The sequence below is a fragment of the Haliotis cracherodii genome, unplaced genomic scaffold (genome assembly GCF_022045235.1).
Source record: "Haliotis cracherodii isolate W230 unplaced genomic scaffold, xgHalCrac1.p SCAF_13, whole genome shotgun sequence".
NCBI lineage: Eukaryota > Metazoa > Mollusca > Gastropoda > Lepetellida > Haliotidae > Haliotis > Haliotis cracherodii.
The window spans coordinates 37,037,257-37,060,891 of NW_027266268.1; the positions used below are offsets into that span (position 1 = coordinate 37,037,257).

General features: G+C 42.8%; 2 protein-coding genes across 3 annotated transcripts; both read right to left on the bottom strand.

Moving 5' to 3' along the window:
- Nucleotides 1-4,664: 4,664 nt before the first annotated feature.
- LOC139459289 (uncharacterized) lies at nt 4,665-23,371 on the bottom strand. 2 transcript variants are annotated; one of them, XM_071240739.1, is made up of 2 exons: nt 23,304-23,371; nt 4,665-6,822 (listed from the first exon to the last, which is right to left on the bottom strand). In XM_071240739.1, exon 2 carries the CDS (start codon nt 6,694-6,696, stop codon nt 5,545-5,547), a length of 1,152 nt encoding a protein of 383 aa, XP_071096840.1. In that variant the 5' UTR covers nt 6,697-6,822; nt 23,304-23,371; the 3' UTR covers nt 4,665-5,544. The 2 variants fall into 2 exon arrangements, with proteins under 2 accessions (XP_071096840.1, XP_071096841.1); XM_071240740.1 differs by lacking the exon at nt 23,304-23,371 and adding an exon at nt 18,951-19,066.
- On the bottom strand, nt 17,086-18,307 carry LOC139458684 (mucin-2-like; the record flags this gene model as incomplete). Its single annotated transcript, XM_071240098.1, has 2 exons — nt 17,086-17,973; nt 18,185-18,307. Coding segments are annotated over 2 exons (1,011 nt in total), but the record flags the coding sequence as incomplete, so codon positions are not given.
- Nucleotides 23,372-23,635: the final 264 nt, after the last annotated feature.

Sequence of the window (23,635 nt, forward strand, 5' to 3'; positions counted from 1 at the left end):
AGAAATGCCAAAAATGTAAATCTGGACTCCCACTCGAATATAATGGATGTAGCATACACATTTATTCCAAGTTAGTGGCCATTATATTTTGTAAATCGTGTTGGGATAGGCACAGTTTAATAGCCAACAACAAAGGGGATACCCTTGTCGTAACCCCGTGCTGTTTGATTCAATACAGCCACTTCTTTACGAGGAGTTCTAGCGCTACCTCTGATCCCTTTGATGTGTAAACAAATCACCGAAGTGAATTTCACGCGAAGCTACTAATGCAAAATCTTTAGAAGACGAGACCCAACTGCCTGAGACTCAGAGAAGAAAGACCCTCACAACTGCTTTGTGTCATCGCGCAAAGACTTGTCGCGTGGGAAGGCTCTACTATACAAAGGCGCAGTGTCGTCTGTGTGTGACCTCCTGATTGTATCAAGTCTACATATACCTGACAATATTTCAGTTTGCGACCCGGGTCAGTCAGGGCCCTTTTATTGTACATGGTCGTCAAAGTATAAAAGCCGTCTTGATGATTCGAGAGCGTGATTTATTCTCTATACTATATTACTAGCAGTACAATTAACGTTGATGTGTGTTCGAGGTTTGCACGTGTACAATATGTTGTTTCTGGATGAGAAACCTAATACGTATTCTGTACCGAGACACACAATAGCGGATGAGAAATACTACCCACGGGGTACTGTCTAACCTTGAGATGTATTGAATCTAGTATTTTCCGGAACCAACAGGGACATATTAGTTTTGATGATTTCAGAACAACTGTACTATTTATGACTACTTTGTTACTTTGTCATAATCGGGGCCGTGGGGGAGACTTGTGGTTAAAGCGTTTGCCGAGGGCCCGAGTTCGATTCCCACATGGGTACAATGTGTGAAGCCCGTTTCTGTGATATTGCTGGATGATGGCTAAAAACGGCGTACAACCAACCTCACTCACTCACTCACTTTGTCATAACCCGGCATAAACATGAGCTTAATTGTTCTTGGACATAAACTATACCCATTTACTGAAAACTCGACATGTAGTTCTGTGGGCATATTGTTAATTATGTCCTAAATAAACTGCCGGGCAAAAGAAAGTATACATCCATGTCGAGCATGAGGGTAGATAAAGGCAGGACGAGGGTCAGGGGAATGAAGCAAAGAAGAAATGGTTATTCGATGGTGATGTATTTGATACGAATATCAGTTGTGTCGGAGCTAAAGTTGTCCGTGTGTCGGCTACTGTTTTCAGCCAAGTAACGTTTTGATAACGTTTGTAATTTTTTGGTCAAATCCGGGGTGGCCGGGTAGCCTAGTGGTTAAAGCGTTTGATCTTCATGCCGAAGCCCGGGTTCGAATTCCGACATAGGTACAATGTGTGAAACCTATATCTGGTGTCCCCCGCCGTGAAATTGCTGGAATATTGCTAAAAGCGGCGTACAACCAAGCTCACTTACTCACTCACTTCGTCATAACCGGGGATAAACATGAGCTTACTTGTTCTTGGACATACACTATTACCCATTTCCTGAAAAAATCTACATATAGTTCTCACTCACTCACTCACTCACTCACTCACCCACCCACCCACCCACCCACTCACTCACTCACTCACTCACTCACCCACCCACCCACCCACCCACTCACTCACTCACTCACTCACTCACTCACTCACTCACTCACTCACTCACTCACTCACTCACTCACCCGGCCACTCACTCACTCAATCACTCACTCACTCACTTTTGGTCAAATCATATTTGTAAGTGTATACTTTCTTTTCCCGGCGATTTAGTTATGTTTGAAAATGAAAAATGATCTAATTACCCTAACAGTGATACATCGATTATTTGCACCTACATTTTTTAAAGTAGAAGGAAAATTGTCGATAAAAACTTATTTATTACAGATTCACAAATACATCTCTTGTGGTATTCGGGTAAATGAAGGCGTAATTAGCCCTGGAACGTGCATTATAAAGAGGTTCTTATCCATAATATTCCATGTAATAATTATGTCCTACTTCTATATGCCCGCAAGACTCTAGAACTAAAAGGTATTTCCTAATCAGTACTTTCATTCAAACTACAATAATTCTAGTTGACATGTTATCCCGTCCGTGTTTATCGTGTATTGACGACACTCAAAAGACGAAAGCAGCCAGATTACGTTTTACAAGGCAGCAGTGCAGTTTCTGTGTATCTACAAACACTCGCTCTGTTGCAGTCTTAGCACAGCTCAGGGACAGCTTCACGAACAAAGTGTCTTCGATTGATTTGACATTAAGCTGCCATACACAAGCTTGGGTCACGTTATCCAATAATTCACTCTCGCCATATCTCGTCACAAACAGAGTGGCGAGAACACTGGCGTTTAACGACATCGTCTATGGACGTGGGACAAACATATGAGGGTTGTAAAGTCTTTACTACCCTTGCACACTGGCCACAGCCTGAGAAGGAACTCTATCAACGGGGCTTGTGTCAAGTCGAACTTCCTGTCAAGCACCTTCAAGAAGCCAGTCCATTATATTTCATAATATTTAAGTTGATAAAGGAGTCCGCACTGTCTCTAGTAGGTTCTGTGTAACCACGTAGGTGAGGTGAGGTGAAATGGGGTTTAACGTCGCGTCCAAGATTATTGCACTTATATAGCGACGTGCATGCACGTGTGTGTGTGTGTGTGGCTGCTTGTACTAGTCCGGACTGATGCCGATTTATAGTGCTAGCTCACTGAGATACCATGCCGCAGTTTAACATGAATACCCCACTCAGACACAGTATACTGACTCCGAGCCGACCAGTCCTTGTCCTTAGTCCCTTAATGCCGAGCGCCAGACAGGGTAACAACAAGTACCATCTTTTAACGTCTTTTGGTATGACGCGGTCGGGATCGAACCCCGGACCTTTCGCTCTCCGGGCGGATGCTCTACCACTAGACCACGGAGGCGGTCGTAACCACGTCGTGTCATACAGCATTCATTTGGGAAGTAAACTGAACTGCCAGACAAAAGAAAGCATGTGTCCATGTTTTGATGGTATTAAAAATGAAACAAACAAAAAATGGTAATTCGATGGTGATGCATTTGATACGGGTATTATAGTTGGTGGTGGTGTGGACCTTAAGTTTGAGTGTTTCGGCGACTGTTTCAGCCTTATAAGGTTTTGTTAGCATTTGTAATGTTTTGCTAAGATCCAATTTTCAGGTTTTACTATCTCTGACCCGGCAACGTGGAGGTACTGAAGAAGTGTCCAACCGCAACGTCCATACTGACAAGTCTTTTTCTCTCATCCTCATAAATTAAATATATTTATTCAATACTTACATTGACTTAAATGTTATCTCAGTTTAAAACAAAGTCTGAAAACTTTAGTGAAACGTATTTGTATGTCTTTTTCTCTCATCCCCTTAAATTAAAAGGGGCGGTCGGGTAGCCTAGTAGTCAAAGTGTTCGCTCGTCACGCCGAAGACCCGGGTTCGATTCCCGACATGGATACTATATGTGAAGCCCATTTCTGGTGTCCCCGACGTGATATTGCCGGAATAGTGCTAAAAGCGGCGTCAAACCATACTCACTCACTCACTCTTAAATTAAATATATTTATTCAATTCTTACATTGACTTAAAGTTATCTGAGTTAAGGAGAAGATAATGATGACAGGATAGGTCTTACTATTTTGTAAGCTGACGTGGGTTGGAAATACGAAAACAAAAACACGATATCTATATCTTGGAAACAACTTAAATATTTACCAATACAAATACATAGAAAAAATTAATGTAATGACTGAAATGACAATGTATTATGCAGCTGGACACACGTCACGTGACGGTAGTTCCTAGGTAGGTGACGTTCTTGTACATATATGTGTTCTAGGTCTGTATGATTTATGTATGTGTTATTTCTGTGTCATGTATGTGTCTTCGTGGAATCCCTTGTCATGTGTAGAACAGATTTCAACGTCAAGCATGGCACATAAACATATACTACTTGATACATGCATGATACACGGCCTGAAGTACATGGCATACCTTAACCAAGCTATGATGTTGTCATTGAGTGAGTGAGTATTGCTTTACCCCGTGTCAACAAGGTTCCAGCTTCTCTCGGCGGTCTCCTCGTCTTTAAAGATCACATTCTGAATGATAAATCGGAATATCGTTATATGCATGTTCAGGATCTAATGCTGCGAAACGTTGGGATCATTAAATTGAGTATCCTTCAACTGTAAGTCTCACGACAGACCTCATAACTACGCATTAATGACTATAGCTTGACATACCGTATCAAGGGGAGTCGATACCTGGGTATCAGCGATCACCTCACAATTTGTGTACAATATAAGTATAACGAAAAAGACCCAAAGCTTTAAGCACATATCTCCTATCACAGGGTAGTTTACACACTATTCCTTTGAACAATTAACTCGTGTTATTGACACCCGCAAGTGTACGTAGTGATTAATATCGGTAGCTAATGTCCACGAGACGCTTTGTTCCCTCATTGTCATCAAGGTCAAGATAGCACAGTGCGATTGTTTAAGTATGGTGTAGCTCACTGAAACGTACCGCTATTGTTGTCTCCGCTCCAACCACACTGTATCGAGTATCTGACTCCACAAATAACGTTACATGTAAAATGTCATTGTATTAATTTAATACTATTTCTTCCGTTTGCCTGTCACGATACAAGCTTCTACCACCAGATACTGAACATAAAACAACAAATACAAATAACTAAATTAGTCATGTGTGAAATAATTACAATTATCAACCAATAACGTCCTATCAGTCAATTTCTTTGTTATATCTAGCTGCAGTAAGGTAATAGATAAAAAACAGCTCTCAAAGTTACATTTTTACCAAATGTAAATTTTACAAAATGTATCACTGTCTTTCTTGAATCTATATGACTTTGTATAATAGGTATAAACAATACATATTTTAGTAATGCCACTGATGAGTTTACGGGGGGCATCAAAATACCAACAACCACAGTATACAGAATACATCACCGACTCCAGTACAACATATGTCCACTATCTTTGTTCGAGACCATGATTGATCGCCATCACGTCGAACCGTCTATAGTTATAAAAGTACTAAAGGCTCGATATATTCCTTGAATCCATTCAGACAAGTGCACATAACACATATCTCCATAGGATGATGGCCATCAGAATGGTCCAGATGAATCCAGATGAGTCGAGATAAGTCCCGATGAGTCGAGATAAGTCGAGATAAATCCAGATGAGTCTAGATTAGTCCCGATGAGTCGAGATAAGTCGAGATGAATCTAGATGAGTCTAGATAAGTCCAGATAGGTCCAGATGAGTCCAGATAGGTCAAGATAAGTCCAGATAGGTTCAGATGAGTTCAGATAGGTCAAGATAAGTCCAGATAGGTTCAGATGAGTCCAGATAGGTCCAGATGAGTCGAGATAAGTCCAGTTGAGTCGCGATAAGTCCAGATGAGTCGAGTTAAGTCCAGATGAGTCGAGGTAAGTCCAGATGAATTCAGGTGTTACTGATGAAGATGATATATCCATGTTCCCTAAGACTTTTTCCCAAATATTTCGTCCACAGAAAGCTCCCTCTCACGTTCCGTTGCCTCCTTGGATCTGATGTACCTCGCCTTCTTGGCTTCCTCCCACGTCTTGTCGGAGGAGGGCATGGCGTGGATCCTTCTCAGAGAACCGTCGGGGTTGTAGTGTTCTGGATCAAAGTCCATCGGCTTCTTGTGGGCATCCACCGCGGGTCCCCTGGGTCGGGACGCCCTCCTGGCCTTGTCCTTCGCTGCCTGGTCCTCTTCGTGTATTTGGACTATTTCGGGGTCATCCCTCTTGACGTCCCGTGACGTCTTATTTGACGTAACGTCTTTCCGTTGCGGGTCCTCAGATAGGCGCCTGGAAACGTTTGTTTTCACCGACTTCATATCCAAAGAAGCGAGCTGGGTCAGATCAAGAGATGCTCTTTGAGATCGGCGCTTGCTTCTTATATCGGATTCGATAAGGCCGTTTTGTGAAGCGCCTTCCCAGCCACAAATATTCCTCTCTATTGATTTCCTTCTTGGGTCTAAATCATTCAAACTTTCTGTGTCAGCTTCGCAGGGGGTGTCCGTCGAGTTATGGCCTTCTTTCACTTTAGGGTCAATATTACGAGGCGATCTGACCACACGTTCTGTAATATCCTGCCTGTCGCGCTCACGAGGTGATAATAATGCCAAACCCGGATAAGCCTCTATCGTTAGCACGCTCACGCTAGGGTTTCCTGAGTGGTCGGGTATTGTGTCACTCGATTCGTACTGGGGGTGCCGCTCGTTTTCAGCAGGCACAATACCTCTAACGTGACAACTATCTCTCTCATACGGGGACAGATTTTCATTGGCATATTTAACATTGGACATCAGGTTCTCTAGCCGACTATTCCTAACCCGTGGGGTCACGTGACTGTAACCATTTAGCGTCAAATTCCCTACGTTCCCTGAAGCAGTCGGCAGCAACGGCTTTTTTTTCATTCCTTGTCTAATCCTGTCCAGCTCCCTCTCCACCATACGCTGTTCTTGTTCATAATTCTTCATCCTGTATTTGTGTTCGTCTTTAATGCCCCGCCTGCTGTCAATCTCCAGGCTCAATAGTCTCTCCTCGCGTTTATTCTGAGCTCTAGCTATTTCAGAGTTTCTAAATTGTGAAGTCCAGCTTTTCATTTTGACAATCAAATATTGTACCGAAACACTCGAATTCACTTGGTAAATCAGCAATTCATTATCAACGAGGTTTTATATCCTTTAATCGGCTGCCCGCGTCTTGATTTGTTCATACTACAAATGTTTCTGAAAAAGAAAAGAAAGACATGATAAACATTTTGCTCGATACTTTTAACCAAAAGTAATATTCAACGAAACGTTCGTATCTGTGTCTTGAGTGATATATGTGCAATGTGTCATGTACACTTTTGTGTTTGGCTGAAAACGTGCAGGTGTTTCTTAGCGAAATAAACACAAACATAAACACCGGTTTATGTGAATGGGAACACCTGTATGGAAAAGGTATGTTGGTGTTTCTGTTAATGTTTGCACAGCCATTAGCGGAACTTACAGGTAAGTAGGCACTACTCCAGTGTAATGGTATTTAAAAGGAATTCCTTGTTAAATGCCGACACTATGCATTGTGGTTATGTCATAGTTTCTGCTACTGCTTTATCTCAGCAATATATCACTCAGCAATATACCTGCCTCATATAACTCCTGCTATATGAAGGCAGTCTGTAAATAATAGTGTCTGGACCAGACAATACAGCGATTGACATCATGAGCATCGATCCACGCAATTGGGATACGAAGGTGATGTTAGGTGAGGTGAAATTGGGATTAACGTCGCGTCCAAGATTATTGCACTTATATAGCGACGTGCATGCACGTGTGTGTGTGTGGATGCTTGTACTAGACCGGACTGATGCCGATTTATGGTGATAGCCCACTGAGATACCATGCCGCAGTTCAACATGAATACCCCACTCAGACACAGTATACTGACTCCGAGCCGACCAGTATTGCGTTTTAGCCCCTTAATGCCGAGCGCCAGACAGGGTAAGAACAAGTACCATCTTTTAACGTCTTTTGGTATGACGCGACCGGGGATCGAGCCCCTGACCTTCCGCTCTCCGGGCGGACGTTCTACCACTAGACCACGGAGGCGGTCGGGATGCAAAGGCGTGCAATCAACAAGCTTGACCACCCGATCCCGTTAGTCCCCACAGTATAGGCTGCTGCAGAACTATATTCTTACCCGGATTCCGCACGGGTCTGATAATGACTAAAATACAACAAGAGATTGTGACCTTGGACAGGGGTTGTTTGGGTTCCGACTTTGTCTGTACGTCACAAGGAGCATGCACTATCAAAGGGAAATGTCGAGGCATAAAGTTTCATTACCTGAGTCATAAATTTCACAGGCTGTCATACTGTGACAACTTCTACGATCAAATCGGATATACACAGGTGTGGAATCCTCTAGAAGTGCACGAGTCATGTTGTGTTATGTATTGTTGTAAACCCGTTATTTTGTGTCATTAACGGGTTTTCTGTGCCTTTGACGTCTCGTAATGAACCTTGTTATTTTGAGTGAGTGTTTTGGTGTTTGAGTGAGTGAGTGAGTGTTTTGGTGTTTGAGTGAGTGAGTGAGTGAGTGAGTGTTATGGTGTTTGAGTGAGAGAGTGTGTGAGTGGGTGGGCGGTTGGGTGAGTGAGTGATTGAGTGAGTGATTGATTGTGTGAGTGAGTGATTGATTGTGTGAGTGAGTGAGTGAGTGAATGAGTGAGTGAGTGAGTGAGTGATTGAGTGATTGAGTGATTGAGTGAGTGTTTTGGTGTTTTGGTGTTTTGGTGTTTGAGTGAGTGTTTTGGTGTTTGAGTGAGTGTGTGTATGAGTTTGGATGAGAGAGAATGAGTGAGTGACAATAATCTAGTCGGGCGGACAGTGAGCTTCACACGTTTTACCCCTGTCAAGGATCACACCCTGGTTCTCCGCGTAAACCTCAGCGTTTTTTTCTCTGGGCCACCCTCACCCCACACGTTTAGACAGTATTCCTACAGCACCCCCAGCACATCAACCGACAGCACCTGGTATATGTATATACGTTTTACGCCGTTATTACAACAGTTAACACCCCGCTCTCATGGCCTGAAAATAAACTTACAATAATAAGCATAGAATAACGAATAGAAAATAACCAGTTTGTCGCTAAACTGTAAAGATCTGCTTCAGTAGAATTCCCCCTTGGTTGTATCCAAACAACACCACGGATAGTCTGTCGCTAAGTCCCTATCGGTTTATGGCTGGCGATGTATTCATCCCAAATCAACAATATATTCTCTCTAGTATAGGATATTTAACGTTTCCAAAACCATCCAACCATCTTATACCCTGTGTGTGTCTAATCATGAAAGAGACAAGTTTCTATACAAGTCTTGCTGGCTTGGAACACCTTCCCTATACAAGGTATAAATATTTATACCAATGCATACAGGGAGCCGTTTTCTCCGAAAGGGTTGTGAGAAGGCATTGTGGCGCCTGTGAGTAAAGCGTCACTGAAGACGGCACTTCAGTGTCTGGGATCAACTCACGGTCTGTCACGTGCACAACACTAGCAAAAGGAATTTGGTTAAATAAACACAACACATCCGAATAGAGAGTAGATATCACACACGCACAACTGTTGGTCGGTATTTTTTGAATATTTATAACACTGCAACACTGTCTCAGTGTGAGGGAACCCAGACAGGAAGATTGCGTGGTAATAACATACACCCAATTTCAATTTCATAGGCAATGTATGTGTAATTCAATTAAACTTACAACCATAATAGATGATTCATTTGTTCACAATGGCGAATATCTCTTCTAACTACCCTTATATATCATAGGGTCATATCGCAGAAAAAAACATTCCGAATTTTATGTTCCAATATGTCAGTGTGTCGATATAAATATATATACCTATTAATGAAATGCGTGTTTTCGAATCGAAATAAGCCAAAGTAAAGAATAGGGTCTACATCGTCTCATTTAGAAAGCAAAATATCAAAATGGTATTCAGTCGTTTATAGTTGATGTATATACATGTTTTTGATCAATTGTGTCTACATCGTCTCATTTCGAAAGCAAAATATCAAAATTGTATTCAGTCGTTTATAGGTGATGTATATACATGTTTTAGATCAACCGACATCGCTGTAGGTCGAAAGAATAAAACCCGGCTGGTCTATCCACGACGCCGGAACATTCCTATGGCACGTATCTTCCAATAATAATGAGTCGGCGAGCTGTTTCATGTGTCATTAATGAGATCGATAAACACTATATCTGCCTCGGGTTATTTATGTGGCCGTGAATTAGAACTCTATCGACACCTGCTTAGCTATGGGAGAACAATAAATGCAAGAGAATGCCTTAAGACGGTCTCTTAAGATTCGCACCGACTAAACGTGTCCTGCGTTAAGTAATGCGGGAATGCATAGTGCAATGTCGTGGCGTTTGCCTTCTCCCATGATTCCATACTATATAGACTTGAGCTGATACTTCAGTAAACTACGGTTATTACGAACTCAAAGGGACCACTAATTATAGTTCGTTATAACCGAAGTTCGTTATGAGCATATATACAACATATATACAGCTGATATAGGGTTTATCATCCAAACTGGCTTCAACAGGAGATATCGCTTGAGGGGAGGGAGATTTCACTTCAATGTACAGCGAAATTGCAGTACATTGCTTTGCAAGCTGTTGTGACAATTTCGGTTACCATGACGTCACAAATATCATCCCTCATCATTAGTTGCATTTTTTACACTCAAGACATCGGTTATTAGTCTTTACTCCAAAGTTAGGAAGAATGACGTTGGATGATAAATAGAATCTCTTCATTGTGTCTTTTTCATGAAATATCCACGAATTCGCTGGCTATTCTGAACGTGCATTAAAACACGTTAACCTGATGCAACAATAGGTCATTTTGCGACATTATAGAGGAATTATACATCAACCATAACATAGTTTAGTCAGAGAAATCACTCGAATCTGTTGGTGCTCATTATTGCCCCAATACGCTCTTCATTTAGAAAACAGAAAACCCTGTTCAAATAAGAGTAAGTAGGATTCTACGCCCTATTGCAGCCATAGCACGGCGCGGAATCGAACCCGGGTCTTTCGTGTGACGAACGAACGCGTTATCCACAAGGCCACTCCAATGACCCACCACTCAAATACGACAGAGATCCGGGGTAGAATAGGTCTTCAGCAACCCGTGCTTACCCTAAAAGGCGACTATGCTTGTCGTAAGGGGCGACTTACGGGATAGGGTAGTCAGACTCGCTGACTTGGTTGATGCATGTCATCGCATCCCAATTGCGTTGATCGATGATCATGATATCAATCACTGGATTGTCTGGTCCAAACTCGATTATTTACAGATCGCCGTCATGTAGGTTGAATATTGCTGAGTGCGGCGTTAAACAACAAACAAAACGCATACGACTTCCTTTAAGAATGATTTACAACTCATTAAGAAATAAAGTTTGCTCTATCCCTATGTAAGTTGTAATAGTATAGCCTTGCTCTGAACTGTTATAGTTTAAGCGATTATATTACCTTCATTCACCATGTTTGTCGCAGCAGAGACTGACGACCACGTATAAATATTGTGATGAGTAACTGTAGAAATGGAAACACAACAAACTGAGATGCTTGACAAGCCTGATGAAGCCGACGGCTGTCTCAGCTAAGCGACAGTGCGTTTTGCCCAGGTGGTTCGATCCCCGGTTGCGTCATAAAAAGATGTTATCAGATTGTGCTTGTTGTTACCCTGTCTGGCGCTCGGCATTAAGGGGATACAACATACCCTCGGAGTCAGTATACGGTGATCCAGTGGGGTAATCATCTTAAACATGGTGAGTGAGTTGGATTAAACGCCGCTTTTAACAGTATTCCAGTCATATCAAGGCATGTCAGCTTAATGTGGGAGGAAAGCCCGAAGTGATGCAGGTATCAGACGTTTACCACTTCGGTGAAACCCACGAGCACGGGTATGGTGCTGACAAACCTAGAAACATAATCGGGGCGAACCGGAATTCGAACCCACAATCATAGGTTTCTGGCCCAAGGGACGCAACTCTGCACAGCGAATCGCGGCGCCTTAGACGACTGTGCCACCCGTGTACTATAAAACTGGCATCATTGCGGTCTAGTACAAGCAGCCACACACACACACACACACACACACACACACACACACACACTCACACTCACTCACTCACACACACACTCACTCACACACACACTCACACACACACTCACTCACACACACACACACACACACACACATGTGGATGCATGTACGTCGCTATATAGGTGCAGTTGTCTTGACCGCGACTTTAAACCCCATTTCACCTCACCTCACCTCACCTCACCTCACCTCACCTCACCTAAACGTACTGTCATAGTGGAAAACACAACAAAGTTTTTCTTTCAAACTTCACTGATCCCACATACCTAATTGTTTCAATATGTATCTGTAATTGCAAGGATGGGATCGCCGACTTCCTACATGGGTTCTCTGCAGCGGGAACAATGACAGCACGGTGTTGTGACCTGACTTCAGCAGCCCTATGTACAAGTATATAGCATCTCGGGACCCTTCTTAGTACAAACATAACACTATTCATTTAGCTTATTATCAAATATGTACGTTATATTTTTTCGCTTTTGTTTTTGAACTTTCCGTTTTAGTTTTTGATATTTTCGCTTTTGTTTTTGACATTTTCGTTATTGTTTTTGACATTTTCATTTTAGTTTTTGACATTTTCGCTTTTGTTTTTGTCATTTTCGTTTTTGTTTTTGACATTTCCATTTTAGTTTTTGACCTTTTCGTTTTTGTTTTTGACATTTCCATTTTAGTTTTTGATATTTTCGCTTCACATTTCAGCGACTCAATAGCTACTTGAGAGTACATTTTCCATGTTTTCGGTTGTTTTTAAACATGATTTATCACATATTTGAATGACAAATTGTGTTAATTTGCAACGGTTACGATAAAAGGAAGTGAAATATCAAAATATTGAAAAACAGACTCTATGTCCCTTATGGGCCACCGTAAATATGTGATAATAGCTACTCACGTATTCGAATGATTTACTGTACAATGATCCGGCTTATCTGAACCTTTTACGCATGCTTCAACACAATTTCTGACCCACTAGTCTCCCTTTGCTCGTGGGTAAAAAGAAAGACCATAAAACATGCGTTCAGAGGCTACAGTCAAGTCCCTTTAATCCGACATGGTTGGTTGCATATGATTATGTCGGATTAACGACAGGTTGCCGTTAAAGAAGGTTCAGTGAAAGGGCAAACGCTACATCGGCTGCCTAAAAAATGTTTTGATATATCGGATATATCCTTGAATAGATATTATTAGAATCTTTGTTCAACTGTATATCAGGAAATAAGGAAGCTATTGGCAGTGTAACAAACTGTTGAGCGAAAGAGTTCGGGCTGAATGTCAACACTTCACGCGAACGCTTTAACTACAACGCAACCCAATCGCCCCATGAACTAAATATCCTCGACAAGTATTGAACTTAAAGAATTAAATTTTGAACTTGGAAGACATACAAAGCCACCAACCCCACTACATCAGAGGCTATGCTCTACATGTTCAACCATTGATGACGAAAAACACTACTTCACTGTATTAAACACACTCAAGAAAGAAATATACTCTTTGAAAAATGATCGACAAAATGTAAATGTAAATGTCCACAGTCATGAAGACAAATTATTTCATTACATCCTGTCAAGTAATGAAGCAGTCAATATTAACTGCATTATCTTATCGTATCTTATCTTATCAGTACACGCAGATAACCATCCCGTGCGGTGCCTAAACATTTGGCAGGTTTGAACTGATGGTGATTGGTAATGTACGTAGATGTACTTGATCCTTACACCAAATAGACACTTTGCTTGGTCCAGTGGGTAGAGCGTCTGCCCGGAGAGGCGAAGGTCGGTGGTTCGACCCCTGGCCTCATCATTGCGAAATGTGTTTAGAGATGCTACTGGTCGGTTCAAGGTCAGTATACTGTGTTTGCGTGGGGCATCAATGTTAACCTGCGGCATGGTATCTCAGTGGGTTAGCACTATAAAGTGGGCATTAGTCCAGACACAGTACATGCTGGTCTCAATATAAGCGCAATAATCTTGAACGCTACGTTAACCCTCGTTTCTCCTCACATGCTAACGGAATAACAACTGAATATACCACTCTACAACATGTACACTAGACACAGAGACGGTGAACTGGTCATACTGCTGTATGGTGTTGCACTAGACACAGTGACGGTGAACTGGTCAAACTGGTCATACCGCTGTATGGTGTTGCACTAGACACAGTGACGGTGAACTGGTCATTCTGGTCATACTGCTGTATGGTGTTGCACTAGACACAGTGATGGTGAACTTGTCATACTGCTGTATGGTGTTGCACTAGATACAGTGACGGTGAACTTGTCATACCGCTGTATGGTGTTCCACTAGACGCAGTGACGGTGAACTTGTCATACCGCTGTATGGTGTTGCACTAGACACAGTGATGGTGAACTGGTCATTCTGGTCATACTGCTGTATGGTGTTGCACTAGCCACAGTGATGGTGAACTGGTCATACCGCTGTATGGTGTTGCTCTAGACGCAGTGACGGTGAACTCGTCATACCGCTGTGTAGTGTTGCTCTAGACACAGTGACGTGAACTGGTCATACTGGTCATACTGCTATATGGTGTTGCACTAGACACAGTGACGATGAACTGGTCATACTGCAGTATGGTGTTGCTCTAGACACTGTGATGGTGAACTGGTCAAACTGGTCATACTGCTGTATGGTGTTGCACTAGACACAGTGATGGTGAACTGGTCATTCTGGTCAAACTGCTGTATAGTGTTGCTCTAGACACAGTGACATGAACTGGTCATACTGGTCATACCGCTGTATGGTGTTGCACTAGACACAGTGAAGGTGAACTGGTCATACCGCTGTATGGTGTTGCACTAGACACAGTGACAGTGAACTGGACATTCTGGTCATACCGCTGGATGGTGTTGCTCTAGACACAGTGACATGAACTGGTCATACTGCTATATGGTGTTGCACTAGACACAGTGACGGTGAACTGGTCATACCGCTGTATGGTGTTGCACTAGACACAGTGACGTGAACTGGTCATACTGGTCATACCGCTATATGGTGTTGCACTAGACACAGTGACGTGAACTGGTCATACTGGTCATACCGCTATATGGTGTTGCACTAGACACAGTGGCGTGAACTTGTCATACTGCTGTATGGTGTTGCACTAGACACAGTGACGGTGAACTGGTCATACTGCTGTATAGTGTTGCACTAGACACAGTGACGGTGAACTTGTCATACTGGTCATACCGCTATATGGTGTTGCACTAGACACAGTGACGTTGAACTTGTCATGCCGCTGTATGGTGTTGCACAAGACACAGTGGCAGTGAACTGGACATACTGGTCATACTACTGTATGGTGTTGCACTAGACACAGTGACGGTGAACTGGTCATACTGGTCATACTGCTGTATAGTGTTGCACTCGACACAATTATGGTGAACTGGTCATACCGCTGTATGGGGTGGCACTAGACACAGTGACGGTGAAGTGGACATACCGCTGTATGGTGTTGCACTAGACACAGTGACGGTGAACTGAACATACGCTGTATGGTGTTGCACTAGACACAGTGATGGTTAACTGGACATACTGGTCATACTGCTGTATGGTGTTGCACTAGACACAGTGACGGTGAACTGGACATACTGGTCATACTGCTGTATGGTGTTGCACTAGACACAGTGACAGTGAACTGGTCATACCGCTGAATGGTGTTTCACTAGACACAGTGACGGTGAACTGGTCATACTGATCATACCACTGCATGGTGTTGCACTAGACACAGTGATGATGAACTTGTCAGACTGCTGTTTGGTGTTGCACTAGACAAAGTGACGGTGAACTGGTCATACCGCAGCATGGTGTTTCTCTTTTTTCCTAAAAATTTCATTTCAACATGTTGAAGAGAAACTAAATTGTGGGGCAAATGAAACTATATCAGTTGATTTTGTTACACTGATATGTTTGATTGGAAATATCTGAAGTTATTAGACTAAAACATGTATTGTGTTACTGTTCATAAACACTTCTACATCTACTTCACATCTTTGAAAATATAATTTAATGTAAAACTTCCAAAACTTAAATATTTTGCATAAATTTGCTTTTTCGGCACAGATTTACAACATTTGAAACATTGACTCTCACAATACTCACTCATCCACTCACTTATACAATACCAACTCACTCTCACAGAACTGACTCCCACACTCACTTATACAATACCGACTCACTTACTCAAGCACCCAGTCACTCATGATACTTACCCAATCAAACACCAACTCACGCACACAATAATCATCCACTCACCCACTCATTCACTCAAACACCCACTCACTCTCACAGAACTGACTCCCACACTCACTCATACAATACCAACTCACTGACTCACTCACAACAATACCAACTCAATCTCTCAAATCACTCAGTAAGGGTTTAATGTGGGGTGAATTGAAGGGTAATATAGGGGCGGGGTGAATCTGGGGATGGGGTGACATTGAGGGTGATGGTGATGGAGTGACATTAAGTGTGGTTTGGTGATAAGGTGAATTTAGGGGCGGGGTAGGGTGATGGGGTGACATTAAGAGATATGGTTGGTGATGGAGTGACGTTAAGAGTTATGGTGGGTGATGGGGTGACGTTAAGAGTTATGGTGGGTGATGAGGTGACGTTAAGAGTTATGGTGGGTGATGGGGTGACGTTAAGAGTTATGGTGGTGGTGGGGGGGGGGGGGGGGGGGGTGACGTTAAGAGTTATGGTGGGTGATGGGGTGACGTAAAGGGTGGGGATGAGGGATGGGGAGAAGTTAGGGACGTGGTTTGGTGATGGAGTGACATAAAGAGTTATGGTGGGTGATGGGATGACGTTAAGAGTTATGGTGGGTGATGGAGTGACATTAAGAGTTATGGTGGGTGATGGGGTGACGTTAAGAGTTATGGTGGGTGATGGGGTGACGTTAAGTTATGGTGGGTGATGGGGTGACGTTAAGAGTTATGGTGGGTGATGGAGTGACGTTAAGAGTTAAGGTGAGTGGTGGGGTGACGTTAAGAGTTATGGTGGGTGATGGGGTGACGTTAAGGGTTTTGGTGGGTGATGGGGTGACGTTAAGAGTTATGGTGAGTGGTGGGGTGACGTTAAGAGTTATGGTGGGTGATGGGGTGACGTTAAGAGTTATGGTGGGTGGTGGGGTGACGTTAAGAGTTATGGTGAGTGGTGGGGTGACGTTAAGAGTTATGGTGGGTGATGGGGTGACATTAAGAGTTATGGTGGGTGATGGGGTGACGTTAAGAGTTATGGTGAGTGGTGGGGTGACGTTAAGAGTTATGGTGGGTGATGGGGTGACGTTAAGAGTTATGGTGGTGGTGGGGTGACGTTAAGAGTTATGGTGGGTGATGGGGTGACGTTAAGGGTGGGGATGAGGGATGGGGAGAAGTTAGGGGCCCGGTTGGGTGATGGAGTGACATTAAGAGTTATGGTGGGTGATGGGGTGACATTAAGAGTTATGGTGGGTGGTGGGGTGACGTTAAGAGTTATGGTGGGTGATGGGGTGACGTTAAGGGTGGTGATGAGGGATGGGGAGAAGTTAGGGGCCCGGTTGGGTGATGGGGTGACGTTAAGAGTTATGGTGGGTGATGGGGTGACGTTAAGAGTTATGGTGGGTGATGGAGTGACATTAAGAGTTATGGTGGGTGATGGGGTGACGTTAAGAGTTATGGTGGGTGGTGGGGTGACGTTAAGAGTTATGGTGGGTGATGGGGTAACATTAAGAGTTATGGTGGGTGATGGGGTGACGTTAAGAGTTATGGTGGGTGATGAGGTGACGTTAAGAGTTATGGTGGGTGATGAGGTGACGTTAAGCGTTATGGTGGGTGATGGGGTGACGTTAAGAGTTATGGTGGGTGATGGGGTGACGTTAAGAGTTATGGTGGGTGGTGGGGTGACGTTAAGAGTTATGGTGGGTGATGGGGTAACATTAAGAGTTATGGTGGGTGATGGGGTGACGTTAAGAGTTATGGTGGGTGATGAGGTGACGTTAAGAGTTATGGTGGGTGATGAGGTGACGTTAAGCGTTATGGTGGGTGATGGGGTGACGTTAAGAGTTATGGTGGGTGATGGGGTGACGTTAAGAGTTATGGTGGGTGATGGGGTGACGTTAAGAGTTATGGTGGGTGATGGGGTGACGTTAAGGGTGGGGATGAGGGATGGGGAGAAGTTAGGGGCCCGGTTGGGTGATGGAGTGACATTAAGAGTTATGGTGGGTGATGGGGTGACGTTAAGAGTTATGGTGGGTGATGGGGTGACGTTAAGAGTTATAGTTGGTGATGGGGTGACGTTAAGTTATGGTGGGTGATGGGGTGACGTTAAGAGTTATGGTGGGTGATGGGGTGACGTTAAGAGTTGTGGTGGGTGATGGGGTGACGTTAAGAGTTATGGTGGGTGATGGGGTGACGTTAAGGGTGGGGATGAGGGATGGGGAGAAGTTAGGGGCCCGGTTGGGTGATGGAGTGACATTAAGAGTTATGGTGGGTGATGGGGTGACGTTAAGAGTTATGGTGGGTGATGGGGTGACGTTAAGAGTTATAGTTGGTGATGGGGTGACGTTAAGTTATGGTGGGTGATGGGGTGACGTTAAGAGTTATGGTGGGTGATGGGGTGACGTTAAGAGTTGTGGTGGGTGATGGGGTGACGTTAAGAGTTATGGTGGGTGATGGGGTGACGTTAAGGGTGGGGATGAGGGATGGGCCGGGGAGAAGTTAGGGGCCCGGTTGGGTGATGGGGTGACGTTAAGAGTTATAGGTTTGATGGGGTGACGTTAAGAGTTATGGTGGGTGATGGGGTGACGTTAAGAGTGGGTTATGCGGTGACATTAAGTGTGGGGATGAGGCATTGGGTGACATTAAGGGTGGGGGGTTGATTGGTTGACATTAACAAAGAAATTTGATTTAAAAGTAAAGGCATATGAAAAATATCACACATGTAAAGATATCAGTTTAATATCACTGTATTATCACTCAATCCGTATGTCAGAAATAAATAATAGATACGTGTTTTATCTTTTCTTATAGAGTCATAGACTAGCCCCTGACAGAAGAGCCAACCCCATCGGTGTGTAAATAACACAGAACCCTATAGTCCGTATTGAAAACGTCAAGTATGTAAAACAAAAACTTTGATCAAAATCCGTTAGCAAACAAACCAGGATCAGGTGAACATACCTGTATGTGGGTGGATGTTCTCATGTGTCTTCTTGTCCTACCCCGGGTATTCACGTCCCCCTACATTGACAGTAGTTTCCGAGCTGACGGAGTATTGAGTTTGTTCACTCGACCCGCAAATACCACCCTGTCTCTACGAGCGTTGTAACGGCGTGTGTGTCGAGGTATTGTGTGTCGGGGTGATGGCTGACGTTCCAATCACACGCCTTTCAGTTTAACTTATGTGTACTTGTTCCAAAAAAATTAGAACAACCATCAATGCCGGTCCTTGGGCTAGTTAAATAGTGGACGTTACGTAAGACCACGTTACAGAGGCACGTGTTTGCTGTGCGCGGCAGGTGCTTGTGTCCTCTATTCATAATCAATATAAACGTGAGAAACAGCACGGTGTCGGGGGCTATATATCCGGATATTTCACTGAATATATTTACACTCAATTACTGAGAGCTAATAAAAATCAAATATTGTATAAATAAACAAAAACATAAATAAATGGATAACTGTAACCTCATACAATAACTCCTTCACAGGTAAGAGAGGTTATTCCAGAAATATCATTAGCATGTAAAAGGTATGGTCAAATACATGTACGTGAATACACTGACACTGATCATTCTCAATGCTTTACGTGTATAATATGCAGCACTTAGGGGGCTAGACAGCGTTGTATGCATGCATGCATCTTAATGTATGTATGTATGACATTGTATGTATGTATGTATGTGTGTGTGTGTATGTATGTATGTATGTTTGAGATTGTGTGTGTGCGCGCGCGTGTGTGTGTATCTGTGTGTGTGTGCGCGCGCGCGCGTGTGTGTGTGTGTGTGTGGTGTGTGTGTGGGGGGGAGGTGGGATAGCCCAGTGGTTAAAGCGTTCGCTCGTCCATAAGCGGTATAAAACCATATTCACTCACTCACTCACTCTCTCTATATGTATGTGTGTGTGTGTGCGTGCGTGCGTGCGTGCGTGCGTGCGTGCGTGCGTGCGTGCGTGCGTGCGTGAGTGCGTGCGTGTGTGTGTGTGTGTGTGGACGAATGAAGTATAAGGCGTATATTGTCAAATGATGTGTATATCATGGTTGTCACATTATGCTTACGTCATAACGTCATATTTGACGGACGAAGAGTACGTCATGTTTTTTATTCGAGATGTAAAGAGGAAAACACCTTGTTTGCGTGTAGATATGTGTATGTCCGCGTGCGTTCATCGTAAATATATCATAAACGAGCAATGCCTGTGCATACGACAACGAAAATATTTGCAGTTTGTGCGTACGTGTATGCGTCAAAATTGGCTCCCGGACCGATTTCAATCGTATAGACATTCGTAAAGACGCATACGCAATACGCGAGAGTAAACAATTGGATTTTACCCTGCAATATTTATGCTCGAAATTTTGGAGATATGGAAAACGTATACGCGAATGGTGTGTTTTCAGGCTAAAGTCAATGCTGTATGAGGTGCACGTCGATGTTGTCGTATGAGGTACACGTCGATGATGTCGTATGAGGTGAACGTCAATGTTGTTTAATGAGATATACGTCAATGTTGTCGTATGAAGCGCACGTCAATATTGTTGTTTGGGGTGCAAGTCAGTGTTGTCGTATGAGATGGATGTCAATGTTGTCGTATGAGATGACGTTAATGTTGTCGTATGAGGTGACGTCAATGTTGTCGTATGAGGTGATGTCAATGTTGCCGTATGAGGTGACGTCAATGTTGCCGTACGAGGCGATGTCAGTGTTGCCGTATGAGGTGATGTCAGTGTTATCGAATGAGGTGCACATGAACAAGTCAACGTCTTCGTATGAGGTGGTTGTCAATGTTGTCTTATGAGGTGCATGTCAATGCTGTTGTATGGGGTGACGTCAATGTTGTCGTATGAGCTGATGTCAATGTTGCCGTATGAGTTGACGTCAATGTTGCCGTATGAGGTGACGTCAATGTTATCGTATGAGATGATGTCAATGTTGTCGTATGAGGTGCACATGAACAAGTCAACGTCTTCGTATGAGGTGGTTGTCAATGTTGTCTTATGAGGTGCACGTCAATGCTGTTGTATGAGGTGCACGTCAATGTTGTCGTATGAGGTGATGTCAATGTTGTCGTTTGTTTGTCACATACTTTGTACGCCAATCGCCATGCTTCCCACCTGACAGTCTTACTGATTAGCAACGCTCACACATCTACACTCTCATTTACACGGGCACTGAATGATTGTCAACAAAACATGCTCCTAGGTTTGAAGCAGTCTTTCAAAGCGCGCGGAGAGTAGTCGTTATTTGTAGAACTTGAGTCCAAGCCATTGACGAACGTCAGTGAAAGAGGGACTTACCAGAAAGGATCTCAGTATGTGTCGATAAATGATATGCATTAATCCCCCCATAAGCCGATATAGAGTTCAATAGATTACGTTCCAATTGCAATGAATGAAGGGCTACTTCCAGTGACAGTTTTTGTGATAGCATTACAGCGTTGTAGTGTGGGCCCATTTCAAAAGATTGGCTCTTAATGGATAGTATGAATGCTACCCTATCAACATATTCAGACGTATTGAGTCATACGAGATTAATACGTGTTTACACGAACTGGAGTATATACAGGGTTTGATTTCAAAGCTTTGTGTGGACAGAAATGGAATATGTTTAACGTTAACACTATCAACTTAACATTCAGTTTGTGGTACTTCAACAAATGGTCGAATGTATTTATCCGAGATTTCATGTACTTAGTTTCATGTTATGATTGAACGGTTTCTGACAAAAACCAACTTGGGCATAAGAAAAAATCATTTCTAAATCAAAAAGTGAATATAATGTATTGGTCGGCTGGCATTTAACAAGTAAGGGTATTGTTCTGACAGGCCAACGTTCAAGATAGGCGCGAATCAGCGCATCTCGGTTGCCCAGGAAGGCAACTCTGCACCTTAACGCCATTCACTACCGCGAGTACAAAATACGTTTTTTCTATGGTTATCTTGAACATATAGAAGTAAACTATCTCAAAATCATTAGGTCGATCGAAAGAGCTTTGGCGAAACCATGAGCCCTTTAGAATTCCTTTGAAATAGGAATTAAACATTGATTCGAGGCCATTTGTTTATATGTATTATTACTGATGACAAACATGGACATAAGTTAACTTGATATAACTGTTGCATGATCTTGTTTGTAAAACATCGGACAAGCACGGACTGGAGTTTTCTGAATATAATTTTGGAAAAAAACCATGTATTTGTGCTCTCTTCTTGCAAGACAGAACAAAAGTGCATCTAGTTATAACAGAACAAACATTAAATTGTGCTATGAAGTTATACCATTGAACAAACATTGAATTGTTATGAAGTTATAACACAGAATAAACATCGAATTGTGTTATGAAGTTATAACATTGAACAAACGTTGAATTGAGTTATGAAGTTATAACAGAACAAACATTGAATTGTTCTAACTTGTTATAACATAACACACATTAAATTGTGTCATGAAGTTATACCACCGAGCAAGCATTAAATTGTGTTATGAAGTTATAACATTGAACAAACATTGAATTGTTTTGAAGTTATAACACAGAATAAACATTGAATTGTGTTATGAAGTTATAACATTGAACAAACGTTGAATTGAGTTATGAAGTTATAACAGAACAAACATTGAATTGTTTTAACTTGTTATAACATAACACACATTAAATTGTGTTATGAAGTTATACCACTAAGCTAGCATTAAATTGTGTTATGAAGTTATAACATTGAACAAACATTGAATTGTGTCATGAAGTTATAACAGAACAAACGTAGAATTGTGTTATGAAGGTATAACGTGGTACTGCACGGTCATGAGTTGTTTTGTACAACCTGGGGCAACATGAGTGAGTGAGTGAGTGAGTATGGTTTTACATCATTTTGAGAAATATTCCAGCAACATCATGGCGGGGGACACCAGAAATGGGCTTCACACATAGTACCCATATGGGGAATCGAACCCGGGGCTTCGGAGTGACGAGCGAACGCTTTAACATCTAGGCTACCCCACCGCCAATGGGGCAACAGGAAACAAAGTATCTTGTGTTGTCTATTCACAGTATATATATAAAACATGGACATGTCTTTCTAATTATACCAAAAAACAAACATGTTAAAAGACAGGACAGAAACAGTGAATCTTGCTAGTGTCGTGAATTCAAACCCTTCAACGGACACAACAGATCACGGCTTATGGATCACGTCGGTGTACCTAGTGTTATATTCAAACCTCAATGACATTAAATGGATGAATATTGAATATTTGTATCAACATTACTCATTCCATAAAGCTCAACATGACAGGCTCAACCAAGCTGTGATTTACTCACCATGTCACTCATCAATACCTGTACACGTGTACAGTACTGCCGTTAGCCTCCGTCGGTTTACTGTTAGCTGACAAGAAGCGCGTGCTATCTAGCATGTAGCTGTTCAATGTTCAATTGTCAATATAACTTACTGCACGGGTCAGTGGACTTAAAGCACCGGAAAGTCACGTTAAAAGACTCAAGGTGTTCAAGTATGTAAAGGCACGATTAAAACCCTCACAGCAAATGTGTTATGGAATATACAGTGTCGGCTTGCTCGCGATCGCATAACGACATCTGCCATAAAATGGGCGGTTTACGACATGTCGAAGATATTCAATTGTCTAGGTAAA